This window comes from Camelus bactrianus, chromosome 25 (genome assembly GCF_048773025.1).
Source record: "Camelus bactrianus isolate YW-2024 breed Bactrian camel chromosome 25, ASM4877302v1, whole genome shotgun sequence".
Classification (NCBI taxonomy): Eukaryota; Metazoa; Chordata; class Mammalia; order Artiodactyla; family Camelidae; genus Camelus; species Camelus bactrianus.
This window is the reverse complement of record NC_133563.1, coordinates 14,761,156-14,780,908: the sequence shown is the minus strand read 5'-3', so window position 1 is coordinate 14,780,908 and position 19,753 is coordinate 14,761,156. Positions and strand designations below refer to the sequence as shown.

The following is a 19,753-nucleotide window of genomic DNA, read 5'->3' as shown; positions in this document are numbered from 1 at the left end:
TTCTGAGAAGCCTCACAAAATGATGAATCCTTACCACTCAAGTATCTACCCCAAAAACAAAAACAACAACAACAAAAACCTAGGAAGTTTCCGGAGAAAATTTCCCTGGGGTGGGATTATATTAAAAGCAAAAATCTAAACCATTTCACTATCTATCTATCTATCTATCTGTCTATCTATTTATCTGTCTGTCTATCTATATCTCAAATCACCACATTGTATAACTTACACAATGTTACTTGTTGAGTATATCTCAATAAAGCTAGGGAAAAAAAACCTCTATTATTTCGGCAAAAAACATATGCATTACTACAGAGTAACAAAAGGGGTAAGCAGGGATTTATGACCAATAAATGCCTGGAATATTGCTACCAAGAAATTGTAAACTTTAATATTAATTAATTTCTAAACTTAGCATAAATAATTTAAAATGAATCAAATTACTAATATCCAGTTATCAAGCATTTCTGCATCTTATAATCTACAATCACATATTACAGGACTTTTTAAAAATGTGCATTTTTAATAATATACTTGCCAAATAAGGGAAAACCTTCATGTATTTGTATTATGTGTTAATATAACAATTTCTGTTTCTATAAAAGGAATGAAACACTGATTTTCGTTTAAAAAGTCTAAAAATATTTATTCTGTTTCAGCAGACATATATGTGCACGGACATAATAGAAAACTTTAAAATGCCTGATATGTTACCTATTTTATAAAGTCTCTAACTTTTCCTTTAGTAAAAGTAAGTCTGAGGGAAGCCATTATGCCAATACACTAAAAGTTCTCAATGTTTAAAAAAAATCTTCCCCAGGGTATTCTTAAAACAAATAATACTATATAAGTATATTTGAAATAATGCTTTGCCCAATAAACTGATATAAATATTTGTTCAAAATCAGGATAAATTAAAGATGTTATCTTAAGGAAAACATTATATATATGTATATTCTTATTCAAGTACAAGGCAGAAAAAAGCAAACTTGACACAAAATGACTTCATTAATGAATTTCATATACTAATTACTGAGGTGACTTTTTTCATTTTTTATTAAGACAACTAAAATACAACTGCCCAAACAAGACAAGTTAGTATTTCATAAACTTCAAAATATTATAAAAACAATAAGCTCTGTTTGGCTTTTTTTTTTTTTGGCAAGCAAATAAAATTCTTTCTTTCTAAATTTCAACCAGATCCTAATAAAAGATCTTATAAGTCAAATTTTATTGAACTGTTTTAAATCTAGTTTAAAATCATCATGAAATATTTAAAATAAAAAGATAAAACTTAGTTGCATATGTATTTTCCATTGTTTCCAAAATGAATTAATTTCACCTTTTAAAATAAAATTTAGATGGTCTTCAGGACAGTCAACTTACAGTATTAGTTGGATCTTCTTGTAAAATTCGATCATATAGCTGTATAGCATCATCGTATCTATTTAAAAAGAAAAAGAAACACCAAGAATTATTACCTTAAAATTTAGTGACAAATGGTAAACAAAGAAAAAGGTTAAACTGACAGGGCTTTATATGCATTTACAATTGTTACTAAGCCTCTTCTGATCTTCATATAACAAGTTAGTTTGCTATGATGTCATTTTCTTAGCAAAAAAATCATGTATGAAGTATTTTTAAGAAAACTTACTTCAAAAATATACTGATTCAATCTGATCTAAATAGGAAGTTAAAAATTAGCAGCGACAAAGAAATATCTTTGTGGTCCTAGTTATACGTAGAATTACAGCTAATAAAGCATCAAAAAAAGTTTAATTTTAACAAATACATTCATAAGGAAATGATCTATATATTAATTCTCCTTTAATGAATATTTATGACAGCTTTTCTTAGTTGAGCTGAAGTTCAATTCATTGCTGGATTACAATCTCATAAAGAAAACAGTTAACAAAGTTATCAAATGAAAAAATAATCAAATATGGCAAAATATAACTAAGAAATCAAAATTAACAGTATGTGACAGAGAACCAAAGAAAGGGATACATCAAAAATCATACAACGAATTTTATGTAATCGTATACTTCTATATATGGTCATCTTATTTGGGGTGCAAGGAAATAGCTAAGTGATTCTGAAATTCCTTCCTAACCACATCCTTAACCTCCAACTCCCTTCCAATCAATTTCTCCACTCCCAGATATAGATCTTTAGAGAAAGCAAAAAAATAATGTTTAAAACATTTATAACAAGGTTTCTAAAACTAGGAACAACAGATAACATTTTTCTGATCTATTCATAAGTTCCCTTTGATAATTTTTTAATTTTAAGTTTTTCTCTTAATAACATTCAACACATGAATTTTCTATGTATCATGATGACACATCTTCTAATGAAATACTGCCCTACAATGTTAGTGCCCAAGCCTGTTTTTGTGATTGCAATCATTACCAACAGGTTAAGAATATTTTAACTGCAGCAAACTACTGAGAAAAAAGCAAACTTAATTTGTGCAAATGTGTCCATACCACACAAAGGCCAGAAAGCATCACTACACTGTACGAGTCAATCAGACTTAGCAATAGTTCAAAAAAAGAGTATTAGTTTGAACACCAAATACATGGTAATATACTAGGATGCTAGCCTCATAAGAACCTGCAATTATATGGGGAAACAGAAAATAAAATCATTAAATAGTAATAAAACAAAACAATAAAATATACAAACAAAGGCAAAATTAATGCTATAGAACAGGGTTCTCACAAGACATAGTTACACATAAGAATCAATTGGGAATCTTCTCCCAACTACATAACCTCTAGGAAATATATTAGAAATGACAGAGAAAAACAGGAAACCACTCATTTCATTAATATAATGATAATTTGAATTTTAGTATTTTCTAGTATTTTTTTTGTTTTTTTATTAGAAAACATAGTGTTTTTATAGTTGTATGAAAACTATACACATAAGGCACTAATACCTAGTTTTATATTTGAACATGTTTAAGTTATAGTGTAATGAAAAGTAGGAATTTATGTAAAAATTTGGTGTGGTGATTGATTTCATGTGTCAACTTGACTGGCCATTGGGTGCTCAGATTAAATATTATTTCTAGTTATGTCTGAGTGTGTTTCCAGATGAAATTAGCATTTCAATCAGTGGACTCAGTAAAACAGATTGCCTTCTCCAGTGTGGGTAGGCACCATCAATCCCTTGAGGTCCTGAATAGAACAAAGGTAGAAGAAGGAATTCACCTCTTTTTACTGCCTCTCACTGCTGGAGCAGGGACATCTCATTTCATTTTCCGCCTTAGGCTGGGATGTACACCATAGGCTCTCTTGGTTCTCAGGCCTTCAGACCTGGACTCAGACTGAATTACAGCACTAGTTTTACTAGGTCACTGATAGCAGATCCTGGGACTTCTCAGCCTCCATAGTTGCTTCATAATAAATAAGTGTATACCTAAACACACACACACACACATATAACAATATCCCATTGGTTCTGTTTCTCTACAGAATCCTAATACACTGAAGATCCACAAAAAGTTACCTTTAGTCAGCATCCTTCTCAAATCTACCTGTCTATTCTATATTACATGCCTAACAGGCTGATCTCAGTAAGGTGAGGACTGAGCAACTATATTTTTTTAAATGCCACAAATAATTCTAATTCACACAATCATGTTATGTGAACCAATGGTTAATGGTCCTATATAACAAAAACACATAATAACCACTCCTTCAGAAAAAAACAGCAAAACTTAACTAGGTAAAATGATGATGTGAGTTTTAATTAAAGAATAAAGGCTTAAAGAAATTAAAGTCCAATAGGTTTCTTAGAAACCTAAGTTAATACAAAAGATAATTTAAAAAATCATTCATTTTCAACTCTGGGATGTTGTTTTGCTAGTCACACATTGTAAGAATGATCCAGGAATTCATACTACTTGAAATAAAACAAAAAGTGGTATTAGAGTAGAACATTAATTCAGGAGCAATCCTTTGCAGATTTCTTCCATTCTGTCCTCTAATTCAAAAATATTTTCTGCTAACCTATAATAATACTATTTTATTTGTTTTTATTTAACCATGTCCTTGGCTTACTAACAGAAAAGATCCAAAAATATTACAATATACACAAACACTTAAGCCAAAAGCCAAGAAATAAAGGGCTTAAGAAAAACTGTATCAATACATCCTGCTTGAAAACAAGCTACCACAACTGACATACAAGTTAATCCTGTTTCACTTAAAACACCAAATTAAAAATGTTAAGAAGTAACAAGTTGACTCTAAAATTAATATGTAAATTTAAGGAACTCGGAATAGACAAAGTAGTATTGGGGGAAAAAAAGGAACAAAGTTGAAGGTTCACACTTCCCAGTTTTAGAACTTACTATAAACCTACAATGTCAATACAGTGTGGTAAATGATAACCATAAAGAAGAATGCAACAGAACTGAAAGCCCAGAAATAAACCTTCACATTTACATCCAACTAATGTTCAACAAGGATGTTCAAGCCAATTAAATGGGGAAAACAGTCTTTTCAACAAATGATGCTGAGACAACTGGATATCCACATAAGATAGAATAAAGTTGTACATCTACCTCACATCATAAAAAATACTAACTCAAAATGGGTCAAAAACCTAAATGTAAAAACTAAAACTATAAAACTCTTAGGAAAAAAGAAGCGTAATCTTTGTGACCCTGGGTTAGGCAATGGTTTCTAGAACCACCACCAGAAGTACAAGTAACAAAAGAAAAATTGAACTGGACTTCATTTAAAAAAATCAAAACCTTTTGTAATCAAAAGACATTATTATGCAAGTGAAAGACAACCCACATAATGTAGGATTTTTGCAAATCATATACTTGATAAAACACTTGTATCTTGACTACGATAAAAGACTGGTATCTTGACTGTAAAGAACTCTTATAACTAAATAATAAAAAAGACATAAACAAGTAAAATAACCCAATTTAAAAATAGACAAAGAATATGAACAGACATTTCTCTAAAGAAGATATATAAATGGCCAATAACTGCATGAAAAGATACTCAAGATTTCTGGTTTCTGGTCTGGCACGTAAAGACCTTGTAAGTCATCACTCCCACACTCACAAGAAAAAAAGCTGAACAAACCAACTACTCTTCTTAGATCCATCAGAGAATTAAAGTTATAGGGCAAACCACTGCCCCCCAAATTGCTAGACAGGTCAGTATAGACAATCAAAGCTTACTGGTGCAAAGGACACCATGAAAACTGTTACAACTTATAAGCAAATTCAGTAAAGTTGTAATATACAAAATCAATATGTAAAAAAAAGGGTTGTGTTTCAAAACACTAAAAAGAATCTATAGAGAAATTAAGAAAACAATCCCATTTATAACTGCATCAAAAAGAACAAAATACCTAAAAATAAATTTAACCAAAGAGCTGAAAATCCTGTAAGACACTGATGAAAGAAATGAAAGACACAAATAAATAGGAAGATATCCCATACTCATGAATTAAAAGGTAGGTAGGTTTGTTTGTTTGTGTTTGTTTGTTTGTTTTTACAGTATGAATGGCCTTTATTGCTTGCAACAAGAAGTGGAAGAGAAGGGGATATAACAGCACTGGCTCCTGGGATGGCTCCACAGACTCATCACTACCCTTGAAAAAGCTGGAAGGATTAATATTGGTAAAATGTACCTACTACCCAAAGCAATGTACAGATTTGGTGTAATTCTAATCAAAATTCCAATGGCACTTTTCACAGAAACAGAACAAACAATCCTAAAATTTGTATGGAATCAAAAAAGACCCCAAATAGCCAAAGTAATGTTGAGCAAGAAGAACAAAGCAGGAGGGATCAGGCACCCTGATTTCAGACTATATTACAAAGCTATAGTAATCAAAACAGTATGGTACTGGCATAAAAACAGATACACAGATCAGTGGGACAGAAGAGAGAGCCCAGACATAAACCCACACTTATATGGTCAATTAATTTATGACAAAAGAGCTAAGAATATACAAGAGGTAGAAGATAAATAGTGTTGGGAAAATTGGATAGCCAGAATGAAAAAACTGGACCTCTATCTTCATACCATACAAAAATACAACTCAAAATAGATTAAAGACCTAAACAGAAGACCTGAAACCATAAAAAACCTAGAACATGGAGGATAAGCTCCAAGACATGGGTCTTGGTGATGATTTTTTGTATTTGACACCAAGAGCAGAGTCAACAAAAGAAAAAATAAACAAGTTGAACTACATCAAACTAAAAATCTGCTGCACAACAAAGGAAACTGTCAACAAAATGAAAAGACAACTTATGGAATGGGAAAAGTGTTTTCAAATCTCACACATGATAAGAGGTTAATATTCAAAATAGTGTAAGAACTCATACAATTCAATAGTGAAAAACCATACAATCCAAGTAAAAAGGGGCAGAGGAACTGAAAATACATTCTTCTTAAGAAGACATACAAACAGCCAACAAGTACATGAAAAGGTGCTCAACATCACTAACATCAGGAAAAAGTGAAAATCAAAACTACAATGTGATATCACCTCATATCTGTTAGAATGGCTCCTATCAAAAAGACAAAGCATACCAAGTGTTGATGAGGATGTAGAGAAAAGGGAACCCTTGTGCACTGTTGTTGGGAATATAAACTGGCACAGCCACTGTCAAAAGCAGTATTTAGTTTCCTGGAAAAACTAAAACACAACTACCATTTGATTCAGTCAATTCCACATGTATTTAACCAAAAAAAAAAAAATAATAATTTTCTTGAAGAGATATTTGAATCTCCATGTTCATTGCAGAATCTTAACAATAACCACGACATGGAAACAACCTAAGTGTCTATTGACAGATAAATGGACAAAGAAGTTTGGTCTATATACAGTTGACCCTTGAACAATTTGGGGGTTAGGAGCACCAAACCTCCACAAATTTGAAAATCCACACATAACTCAAAATAAGCCCTTCATACACATGGCCCTTCTGTAGTGAAGGTTCTACATCTACTGATTCAACCAACTGCAGACTGTAGCATTGCAGTGTTTACTATTAAAAACAATCCAAGTATTAAGAGGACCCATGCAATTCAAACCCATGTTGTTCAAGGGTCAATTATACATACAATCTAATATTATTCAGCCATGAAAAAGGAAAGAAATTCTGCCATTTATGACAACCTGTACGGACCTTGAGGGCATTATGCTAAGTGTAATAAGTTAGGAAAAGAAAAATAAATATTGTATGAACTCACTTACGTATGGAATCAAAAAGAAACCTGAACTCATGGATACAGAGAACAGATTAGTGGTTAACAGAGGTGAGGATGGGGAATGGGTAAAATGGGTGAAGGTGGTCAAAAGGTAAACTTTCTGTTATAATATAAATTAAGTCCTGGGGATATAATGTACATTATGGTTTACTACAGTTAGCTATACTGTGTTGTATATTTGAAAGTTGTTGAGATTAAATCTAAATATTCTCATCATAAGACAAAAGAAATTTATAACTATGTGTGACAAAGGATGTTAACTAAGACTATTGTGGTAATCATTTCACAATATACACATTTATCAAATCATTATGTTGGGTACCTGAAACTAATACAATGTTATATGTCAATTATATCTCAATTAAAAAGGTAATAACAACAATAATAGCTTCTATACTTTTGAGTGCCTGTGAGAGTACTACACATGTATCATTACTAACTCCCTGGCAAATTGGTAATACTCTTGTTTTACAGAAGTGTGAGGCAGAAAAGGCATAAGAAGTTATGTAATTTGCCAGGTCAATAGCTAATAAATCCTTAGAAACAGGATATGAAGCCAGTTCTTACTCCAAAGCATGATTCCATTTCACTTAGCCAGAGATGGTAAATGGATTACACTCTTATATCAAATCCTATTTACTGAGAGTAACTGGCAGGATTTATGGCTGAAAAGCACTCTGACACTATTCTGAAGTTTAGAAGCAAAAGATCTTGCACAATTAATGATGTTGCCATGGGTGTAGAAGAATCTAAATGTAGGCCCTACGTTTGCCATTTTAAAACAAGATCACACTATTTATAAGATTCAGTTACCTCTCCATGGCTTCAAATCTCATGCCAGTCAGTCGCTTCACTCTGTGACTGCCAGGGAACTGTCTTCTCAACTCCTGAAGACAAAACTAAAAAAATAATTGATAAGAAGACTTGAAGAGTAGTAATTATGTAACATATACTAAATGGGCTACAAGGAATGGCTTACATAGTCTGCAATGTGTCTTCTTAAATAATTTCATTAATGTAATCTAATGATGAGTCAAATTAATCATTAATGAATATGTGCTGAAAAAAAGACTGAAATTACAGTGAGGGCAACAATCAGTTCTCAGAAACTGACCAAGCTCTTAAGCGGGAAAATGAGCAGATTACGAGGTCCACTAATACTTCTTCAAAAACTACTACCATATCACTTCTCCTTAAAAAATGCTTCCATAATGTGTCAGGCTCCACTTAAAAATCTACAATAGCTTCTTGGCTTTTTCTTCCTAACTATTGCATAGGCATTCTCTTGATAAAAATTAAGTTCTTTGGTAGTACTCTCAAGTCTCTAGCAAATACTATTAACATTTTGTTTAACGTTGCCCTATTGAAATCATATACTAATCAATCACCCTGTCAGTACACATATCCTACTCTGAAGGTCTTAAAATTGAGACATTGTCTCAATGGAGTACCAACCTCCTTTTAGTAGATATCCATAATTCACCCATCAACTCAACTAAAGAAACAATCAAATATTTACTGTGCACCTACTATATTCTCAGCAACATATGAGAGATTATAAGTCTTGAAAGTGCTACAAATATTAAGGATGATAAAAATGGCCCGTTCTAGTGCCCCAAAGCATAAGAGATTAAAAATGTCTTTAACTAACGAAGAACTTTTGTAATTCTTTTCGGCTCAAATGAGAAAGCAACATGAAGTAGTGTTTAAGACTCAGAATGATAGAACAAAAGAAGAGAAACCACGGCTTCCTGATTTATATAATGAATATAATGATAATAGCACATACAAATCAAATTAAGAAATAATTATGAAGATTAAATAAAGCATGATGTAAAGCATTTAGTATAGTGTCTACCACATGCGTGTTCAAAAATACAGTTATCATTCTTTTCTTTTAAAATTAATTACTTAAAATTGAAATTAAAAATTGCTTCCATAATGTGTCAGACCCCACTTAAATACCTAGCATTAGTACTTTAGGTCATGTTCTGTATATGCTAGAATTTTCTAATAATTTAAATATACTTTTAAAATATTGCAAAATAATATTTAACAATATATACTTTGGAGGTCATTTAACACCCCAAAAGATAAAGTCGTTTTAAACTATATGCTTATTTTTAACTCCATGATATAGCATAATTTACCTATTAAGTGAATAACCTTCACCAACTAATTTAGCTTCTTCAGTAAAACTGGGATACTAAATATCTACTTCTCAGGATTGTTAAAAAGAAATAAGATATTGTGCCCCAAAGTACCTAGTTAGTCCCACCTACTCTTAAGAGTAACACTGAAAACCAGCTACAGAGAACATTCAATACAAGCCATATACTAAGTCTTTAACTGCTTATACAAAATTCATGAAGCAAATTATATATAAAATTTTTTACAAGGGGTGGGGGCGAGGGTATAGCTCAGTGATAGAGCACATTCTTAGCATGCACGAGGTCTCGGGTTCAATTCCCATTACTGCCATACAAATAAATAAATAAATATCTAATTACCTCCCTCCCCACCAAAATAATAAATTAAATAAAATTTTTAAAAAATAAAATAAAATATAACTAGTTTACAGCCATACCAATGCCAAGTCATCCCGACCATAGTCCAGGGCCGCAATCATCACCTGTTCATATATGATCCAAACTACATACACAGAAAAAACTGAATTTAATATAAAAATCTCACAACAGAAACTAGACAATGACTTCTACTTGGTTCTGATATTTTAAAGAACAATTACTTATAACTGAAAATTGATTTTTTGTATTTTATCTGGAATTAAGGAAGGAAAGCATCCTTAGGTTTTCAGCAATGTAAAAAATTTTAATATCTTATAAAGTAAAAAAAAAAAAAAAAAACTCCAATTATTTAATATCTTTACTGTTTTAAAAGCGTCATCTTGAAATACATTTTGACCAGACCATGACTGCAGCTTTCTGAGGTTTAAAACAAAAATGACAATTTGATAGTTTCACTACTAATTGTAAGTCCTCCTCAAAATAAAGTATCATTTAGACATTCTGAGAAGTTTTTTAAAAAGTAACAAATGATAGATATATTGATATCAACAGCAGAAAAAACATAACAAAAAGATTTTTTTTAAATCTAAGAGCCATAAGTGAAACGTGCTGAGCACAAATAAATTTAAAAACTTACTATCATCTCCAAGCTTAGAAGCATATTCATTAATTAATTCCTCTCCAACTTCCACAATTTGCTCACTATTTCGTGAGTTTTCTTCTCTCCATTTTCTCATTTTATCTCGCATTTCTGAAAAAATAAAATAAGCTTGCAATTACATGTATATTTGATTAATATCTAACTGACAAGATGAAATCAACTTTTTAAGATAAGAAACTCATACTAATATCAAAATCTATGATATCTCAAATTTCATAAAGCATAAAATCAATTTAACAAGGGCAACAGATTCTTTAGAAGACCAAAAATGTATTACAGCCGACATTACAACTATCTTTAAAAGTAATGCCTGGCATGGGTCTGCTACAAAGAGCCTCATCCCTTTAAGCAACTATGGACCTTCTCTTTTTTGGGGTTATAAACAATGTTCAGAATTTGATAAAACCTAAGGATTATTTTCTGAGGAAAAAAACCAAAATTACATATTGAAATCCCCCCAAATTTAAGGTACTCCTAAAGCTTGCCCACTGACTCAATAATATAAAATTTTCATAATCAGGGTATCATACTAGGCTATCAGCACTGAAGGAATATTCATCACAAAACTCCCTTAAGAACAACATGACTACAGTAGTCCACATAAAATATAAAGATACACAACTATGCAAGGAAATAGCAGAAAAAATCAGAACGAAGGAAATCTTTTGATTATATGTGCAGTAAAGAATAAAATGAATAATGTAAAGGAAGGCCCAAAACACTAGCAAACAAACAAGTCAAGAGAACAGCTTTATATATTATAATACAACAGGGAACTCTGGAGTTTTAAAGAACAGTATTTTGGTAACAGCAGAAATAGCAACTGGGGGGGAAAGTACATAATCCAGTAATAGATTCCCGTTTTATACAGTTAAGATAGAATAAACTGTCCATTTCACCAATTACATAGTTTTCTTAGTCCTACCTCTGAAAATCTTATATACTCATCTGAAGTACTACCTTCTTCCTTCTACTGACATAAATGTTGCATAGATTTAAACAGCTGAATTAACTTATTGTTGAACAGGTGAGTTAAGCAATACACTAGCTTCTAAAGACTATAAGAGAAGCACACAAGATTTCCACTACTTTTATATGCATTATCTAAATCCCGACAGTTTGAAGTCTACAAAAGACAGCAAAAATCCTCGTAAGAAGAAAACAGACCCTAACTGAATTTACAAAAAAAAAAAAAAAAGTCTTAAAAAATCATTACAAATTAACATATAGTTAATTCCTTCTACTGAAACCTAAAAATCAGCTTGACTCTCACTCTGCACAGGAAGTAACCTTGAGCTGAATATTAAAGATTGAAGAGGAACTGAGCAGGCAAACAAAAAAGTAGGTTATTCATACCTCACAGGTTAAGGGCTCAGTCTCCAAGACTACTCCCACTTCAGACACCAATACAAGTCAGGGACACCCATAGTTCTAAGCAACTCCTTATAGTCAGTAGTTCTTTCTACAACTGAAACAGCCAAATGGAAGAGATTCATAGGGCAAAGTGTTGGGGAAGGGAGGGTAGAGGAGCTTCCACATTCTCCCTGGGTGAATCACTATCCCAGCACCTTGATGTGTTTACCAACATACAAGCTCTCCAAACCCTGCAGTTTAGGGGGTTTTATGGCGGTTTCATTCCATAGGCATAACTGATTACATCTCCAGTCATTGGTTATTAAGTCAATCTCCAGATCCTCTCCCCTCCAAGGAGGTCAAGGGGTGGGCTGAAAGTTCCAACCCTTCAATCAAGCCTTGGTCTTTCCTTCCTGAAACTATCCAGCTGCCAGTTATTTATTAGCATACAAAAAGACACTCACTGCTAGAAATCTTAGAAGATCTTGTGTTTGGAACCTAGGACTAAGACCAAATATTTTAATAGAAGATGTTCCTATCAACTCTATCTCAGGAAATTACAAGGGTTTGGGATCTCTGTGCCAGGAACTGGGGATGAAAACCAAATATGTATATATAACTTATATCACAATGTAACATACATGTTATCTTTAGATCCACAACTTGGGTTCTCACAACTCATTCAAACCACATTCCCTAAACCATAGTTACACTAAGTTCACATTCTCTGTCAATCTCGCAGATATTTTAAAATAGGGAGAAAAGCCTTGAGAATATAAACCATTTAGTTTTACAGATGTGTTCCATAACACTGCTCATATCCAAACACACAAATTAAGAAATGCTAGCCCAGACAAATAAATAAAATATGCTGTTTGAATTCATGAATTACTTCTTACTCTATTAGATAAATTCTTAACTTGCTTCAGAATAGGAATTCTCTGCAATGCCCTTTAAGAAACAGTAGATTTTCTGCCCATAAATGAGAAACTAAAAAAGAAAAACTGGTCCTATCTCCTTTTTTGTCAAACTTTTCATTTGCCAACAGTATTCAATTTTCCATCAGTCTCCTACTTATTCATAATCAAGGTAAATGCTGGAAAATCTCTCACTTTTAAAACTATTGATATGTCCCCCATGACTTCTACTTAATCACTCAAAAATATATTAATGTATTACTTCTATAGCACATGCTAGAAACATAAAAGATAAAAAAAGAATTGCCCCTTGTGCTTAAGAAGTTGACAAGTTAGCAGAAAAACTGTAAACAACAAAATAATGTGATAAAAGCTAAGACACTGGTATGTTCAGGTACTAAGAAAGCAAGGTGAGGGGGAGAATAATTCCACATGGCAGGCAGAAAGGGTTAAAGAAGATATCTGTGATACACGAATATATTTGTGATATATGAACTCTAAGGATCAGGGTGTTTGTTAGATAAAGTTTACAGCAAAGAGCATAAACTCTGGGAGAGGGATGAAAGCATCTGATGTGCTGAGGAGTACATCAGGGGCAGGAAAATTGCCCATCCCACCTAGATTAGGGGGAGGAGAAGAGAGAAAGAAAAGCAGTTTCTTCAGGGCATCGCAAAATGGAGCTCAAGTTAATTCTTCATTTATGTAACTTACCCACAAAAGGGTTGGGGAACATGCTTCTCTGTCAGAGACTACTCACAGAGATCCACCCCACCCTCCCCCCAAAAAACCTGAAGGATCACCCAACAGACGAGGGAAAATTAGGAGGAAAGCACTTTTTCTAAAAGCTAACTGGGGAAAACAACAAGCCCTTTCACCCAAAATATTTCCCCATTTACTCAAGCTTTAAATTTTAAAAGAAAATCCAACTGTGTATAATATGTACTTCAAGACATTTTTAAAGTAAGATATAAAATAAATGTATTATCTATATATGGTTATGACTCCCTCAAATATACATTCAAAGTGTTACATACACTTCAATTTTACCTCACAATACTTTTCATTATACAAAGGTTTTCCTTGTGTTTTAAAACTTACATAGTTTTACATTTTTACCTTCTTCAGTCTTCTTTTCTACTATCTAAAGGCAATAGTGTGTAGAGTGAAGATGCAAAACTCAAACTGCTTGAGTTCAAATTCCAGCTCTGCCATTTTCTAGCTGTGTGATATTGGTTAATTAACACTTTGCACTTTAACGTTCTCATCGAAAAAGTGGAAATTAAACTCTTAGGTAATAACTTCTCTATATAATAAACATCAATAACTTCCAACTGGATGAATAAATAAACCATGTATCTACTTTTTACAGAGACCAACAGAGACTGTAGGAGTGTTAGACTTCGTGTATAGGTCTTTTACAAAAGTGTTACATTTTCCTACTACAAGAATTACACTACTCTTTAAAATAACCACTTCCATGACTTTAATTTATGATGTTATTCAACAAAATTCTTTTCTTTTAACTTTTTAAAATTAAATTATAGTCATTTTACAATGTTGTGTCAAATAACAAAATTCTTAAAGGACACAGGTCCAACTTACACTACCTCCTCCAAGAAAATCTAAATAAAAAACTATCCCTGAGAGTCTTCCCATCACCCTCTGTTACTATAAATCTCTGAAAGAAAAATCTACAATATTCTTTTCTTAAAAGTCCCCTAAAATAGAATTTTAATTCTACTCATTAATTACATTAATTACAAAGGAGCAAACTATATCCTATGTGTTAAGCGAGTTGCCTAAGTCTAAGATACTAAAATTATTCTAACACTAAAAAATATGACTTATAATTTTTGTGACTATTTGTTAAGGTTCATCTTCAATTCCATTATTTATTCAGCAGATTATTGAGTTCCTTCAATATGTCACACACTAAAACAAGACAGGTCTAGTCCCTCCCTCCATTCTAGGAGAGATAAAATTTCAAAACTTCACACAATTAGGTAAGTACAATAAATATGAGGACACATAGTTAATGGACCAGAGGTAAGCTTGTTCCTTATTTGTTTTGTTGTATATTTTTCCTTTTTTTTTTTTTTTTTATTTTAGTGGAGAGATGTAAGATGGGTGGAGGTAGAGTGGTCAAGGAAGGCTCTGAAGTATGTGACCTTTGAGGGGAATTCTGAGAAATGATGAAGTATAATGGGAAGAGAGGAGCAAGGAGGGAAGAACACTCCTAGCAGAAGGAGTAGTTTGTGTCCTGTCCAAAGACAAAACGAGCACTGAACATTTAAGGAATTTAACAAAAGCTCATAGAGTAAGGGGAGAGTAGCTTAAGATAAAGTTGGAGACACAGGCAGGAGCCAGATCACCATTTTAGACAGTACTTAACAGTTTGAAAGCACTTTAACATAAGCCTTCTCTTTTGTTTCTCAATAAATTTGTAAAGTAGTTATTATTTGTTTATTATTCTAAATCTAGTATGTCACCCATTTTTAGAATGCCCACAGGGGAAGGTCCAAGTTACTTAAATCACCTTGTTTCCTGGCAGTTACACTTGTAACTAAGATTCTATACCTGATATTATCATCTAAGAAACCTACCTTCTGGACATACCTTCAAACTAGCACTTTCTAAAAAGCATGAAATATTCAAAATATTTTCAAAAGCATTAAAAATGGCAGCCACACATCTACTGAAGGAATATATCCTGACACAAACCTTTTAAAACTTTGTATTTACAAGTCCGTCTTTCTCCATTAGACTGTGAATTCTGTGAAGGTAGGGGCTGTGTGTTACTTAATCTGACATATCCAAGATCTAGCACTGAGAACTTAATACTTTTAATATAACGGATTCCCCCAAAAGAGGTAGGAACACTGCGGTTCACAGTGTGCTAGAGGTCACAAAACTTATAAATCGCTGAATTCAGTTCCAGTTTAAAAGAATTTACCTTTTCCCATAAGTGTCTGCAACTTCGTATAATACTGGAGAGATTTATTCACCATCAAACTGACAATATAATTTTTGTCCACGTGTTATCAGGCCATTGTTTAAACATTCGAACAAATAAGCTACTGAAGTCTATTGTCAAAAATATTAGGAATATAAATTTCAATTACACAAATTTCGTGCCTTAGAGAAACTCAAGGCTCTTCTCTTAAGCATGCATGCCTTCCACTAAAGTTTTTACGAAAGGAAAAATCCCTCTTACAGAATAGGTCCAATTTGGGGGTGCGTCCAAATTTAAAGAACATACTCCACCTCAGATTAACCTAGAATGAGGAATGAAGTCCACTCTTGAGCACATGGCCAAGATAAGAGGTTCTTTACCACTTTAGAAAAGGAATTACTGGTAGGGAGTAAGAATGAAATTGTGTTGTGTGTGTAACTGTGTTTTGAGGGGAAGTGAGTCACGGAATAATTTAAAAGGGGAGAAATTAGAAACCCAGTTTTAGAGCGAGAACGAAACGTAAACTGGCATGTAGAAGAATCAGACTTGTGTACGGGTTCTCTACACACTTTTACTGCAGAGTTGTAACTCTTAACACAGCACTTTAAAGGCCTTTACAGGCCCCGTATTTCCTCGCTGCAAAGACGCTTCAAGCAACTATCCTGCCTCCTCCGCGCCGCCCAGCAGCCACAGGAAATGTAAGACAGCTCCAGCTCCAGGGCCCTGCCGCTTTATAATGGAAGCTGGCCTGGGCCGCTAGACTGACGGCGGAGGTAGGGAAGTCAGTCTACCGATGAGCACAAGCGGTGGAGAACACCGCAGATTCCAGTCAGTGGCGGGCCAAGAGAGGCGTCAGCCTCAACCTCCACCTCAGCCACCACCTCAGCTCGGCCGGTTCAGTGCCGAAGAGACCGGAGAATCCAGCTTTCCGAAAGCAGCAAGTACTACCGAGCCGCTTCCCAGCGCTTTTGGTTTTTCCGCGCCCGCCCCGCCCGCAGTTACCTTCCCAAGTGACATCGTAAAGCTCTGAGACCTTCGCCATCTTCTCAGAACCAGAGGCCGCGGGGTGAGAGGGCGGGGAGACGCGATCACGTGACGTGTGGCCGGGCGGCGGGGAATTACGAATCCATTTCTCATTGGCCGACAGGGCGGAGGGGCTGGGATCCGCCGCGCACGTGCACGAGGCTCCGCGGAGGGGCTGCTGGGGGAAGGGGCGGGGCGACCTGGGCGGTGCGCCGCGCGCCGGACTGTGAGGACACGCCGCTGGAGCCGGCTAGGGGTGAGGTGTTTACTTTACCATGGATTCTTAACAAATACTGGGTTTTTAACGTGTCCCGCTTCTGGTTTTTAATATATTTAACATATTTTAAATATAATATATTTAATATATAAGTGTGTTCATTCTCTTCCCTCGCCGTAATTAGCACCTTGCTCTCTTCAAGACGTGCTGCAGTGCAACATTCTGTTCAAATGCCTTTTCGGTTCCCAACTTTTCTCCTTCCATAGTGGGATTCTCTTTCCATTTCCTTTTTAATATTCGGCCAAACTGATACACTCCAAGGAATATTCGTTAAATCTCTTTGAAGAACTACTGGTTCTGCCTTTGCACATTATGTTCCTGTGGCCAAGGACTTCTTAATGTTCACGGGGTTGGCTTCATGCCATCCTAAACCGCTCTTCGTGAATCACTCACTGCCTGCCTCTCTAGATTTCAAACTGTAAGAGCAGCCAATATGTAAGTGCTTATACGTAAAGGAAATGCTAAATAAAAGTACACATGAGATCATCACAGGCCCTACACGTCACTCCTCTTCAGTCTCATAGCGAAGTGAGGGGGACTTTAGTCTAATTCCTTTCAGAAATCTTTGGACCTGGTCTACTAGAGCTAGGGAGAAATGTCTAAAGTAGAAGCTAAAAATGTGAGGGCCATAAGGGTATATTTAGTATTTGAAGCAGTGACAAAAAATGTAAAAGGGGAATGTGCAAATTGAAGAAAGAAGCCTAAAAATCCCTGCATAACAGGTGTAGTTAAGGATTAGTGAAGAAAAGGTAATCAAGATATGAGAAAGAAGGAAAAAAGGGAGTCATATCCCACAAGCCAAAGGAGTTAAGTTAAAGAAAAAAAGGAACTGTTAATGGCACCTGCCACAGGGAAGTTGCATAGGGATAGAGAAGACCAATGAATTTATAAGCTTGAATTAGATTCTGAATTAGCTTCATTCTTTCAAGACTAGACAGACCTTTTAAAGAAAACCGTTATTCAAAAAATTAAAAATCCTTCAGTCAGAAATTCACATATTCTAATGAATGCTTCAATAAAACAACCTGGTGTAGTGGAAGGAACAAGAACTCTTTATCAAATGGACTTGAATCCAGACCTCATTCGGTAGCTGCTTGACTTTCAGCACATGTATCTCTGATCACTGGAGTTGCTCAGATATAAAAAGAAGCTAACTATCGATATAAAAAGAAAATATCTACCTTAAGTTGTTAATCAAGATTAAAAGAGACACTGCATGACATTCTTGGAGGTAGCAGTCCTGTGGCTATAAGTACTATTAATATGCTAATGATGCCCAAATGCATAAAATCGAGCAGTCCTTACTTCTCCCCTGAAACCCAGTTCTGCTTTGTTGACATATTCACTTAGGTGCCTAGTATGTATCTCAAAGTTAACATGTCCCAAACAGAACTCTGGATTCCTGCCACCGTGTCTCCCAACTTGCTCTTCTCCCTCAAAACTGATGAAACCATCCACGTAATTGCACCAACGAAAATTCTAGGACTTATTGATTCCCTTCTTTGCCAACACTCCCCCCGTCCCAGTCTACCAGCAAATTATGTATTGTATATTTTTAAAACTTTACCAAATCCATCCATTTTTTTCATCACTACTACTACCTTAATCAAAGCCACAACCATCTCTCACCCGAATGACTGTTACAGCCTCCTAACCTCCATAGTTTCATTCTTGCTGTGTAAAATCTATTTTCTATACGGTGGCCTTACTAGTCTTCAAGAAAAAAACGATCACAAAAGTCCTTTGCAGCTCTCAAATGGCTTCCTGTGGCAATAAATATATACTCTATAAACACTTTACCGTTGATACAGGAAAAAGTAGGGTGAGAGAGGTTGGCCATGTCCCAGGTCTTGGTTGAGTCCTAGGGATGTTCCCCTCCAAGTGTGGGTCTTTGATGTCACAAAGGAAAGAATTAAGAGCGAGCCACAACTGAGTAAAAGTGAATTTATTCAGAGAGATACATACTCCATAGACCGAGTACAGGCTGTCTCAGAAGGCAAGAGAAAGGCCACGAGGTGTGGGGTTGGGTGCTTAGTTTAAAGTAAAAGTAGTTACACACTCCATAGACAGAGTGTGGTCCTTCTCACTCAGAAGGGAGAGTGGCCACAAGGTGCAGAGGCTGTTAGGTTTTATGAGCTCAGTAACTTCATATACTAACAAGTGGGAGGGTTATTCCGACTACTTTTGGGAAAGAGTCTGGGATTCACCACCCACTTTTTGACCTTTTATGGTTAGCCTCAGAACTGTCATAGCACCTGTGGGCATGCCATTTACCATGTTAATATATTACAATGAGCGTGTAATGAAGCTCAAGGACTACTAGAAGTCAAATCTGCCATCTGTAGCCTCAAGGCCTACTGGGAATTGAATTTGCTGCCATCTTGGTGTTAACTGCTGTGTCATTCCTTGAACGGCTGTCGCCTGCCCTCTTCCTTCCTGTCTCACTGTGGTTTATAGGGCTTTACTCAGTCCTGCTCCCTCCTACATCTCTTAACTCATCTACTACCATTCTGTCTCTTTTCACTAGACCCCATTCTCACCAACTTCTGTTTCTCCAACATGCCAAATTCCTGTCTGCCTTGGGCCTGGGATTTGTTCAGTGGAGGTGAAAGCCCAAGGAGTTGTCTTTTAATGACTTACATGGGTATTAAGGATTACAGCTAATTGAGAGAGTAAGTGTTTTCTAGTCACTTTAACTAAATGCCCTTGTAGCTAGCTACTGTTGCCTATCAGGCAACAAACTATATGACATTATCAGAATTTTTGAACTGAAAACTAGAAT

General features: G+C 34.7%; 1 protein-coding gene and 1 long non-coding RNA gene across 5 annotated transcripts in view; one reads left to right on the top strand and one right to left on the bottom strand.

The window, feature by feature from the left end:
* Nucleotides 1–16,820, bottom strand: part of EMC2 (ER membrane protein complex subunit 2) — a 479,224-nt gene extending 462,404 nt beyond the window's left edge. For all 3 annotated transcript variants that reach the window (XR_012502164.1, XR_012502163.1, XM_010955832.3), the window contains exons 1-5: nt 16,674–16,820; nt 10,425–10,538; nt 9,847–9,911; nt 8,073–8,158; nt 1,387–1,444 (exon numbers count right to left, since the gene is read on the bottom strand). Coding sequence is in view for 1 of the 3 variants with exons in the window: in XM_010955832.3 (XP_010954134.1) it covers nt 1,387–1,444; nt 8,073–8,158; nt 9,847–9,911; nt 10,425–10,538; nt 16,674–16,713 (363 nt within the window). In the remaining 2 variants the exon portion in view is untranslated. The remainder of the gene's footprint in view (nt 1–1,386; nt 1,445–8,072; nt 8,159–9,846; nt 9,912–10,424; nt 10,539–16,673) is intronic.
* A 1-nt stretch (nt 16,821) lies between these two features.
* Nucleotides 16,822–19,753, top strand: part of LOC123617087 (uncharacterized) — a 103,909-nt gene continuing 100,977 nt past the window's right edge. Inside the window, exon 1 of one of the 2 annotated variants that reach the window (XR_012502165.1) lies at nt 16,822–16,950. This is a non-coding gene — a long non-coding RNA (uncharacterized LOC123617087). The remainder of the gene's footprint in view (nt 16,951–19,753) is intronic. The other variant, XR_006725160.2, reaches the window with a different exon arrangement.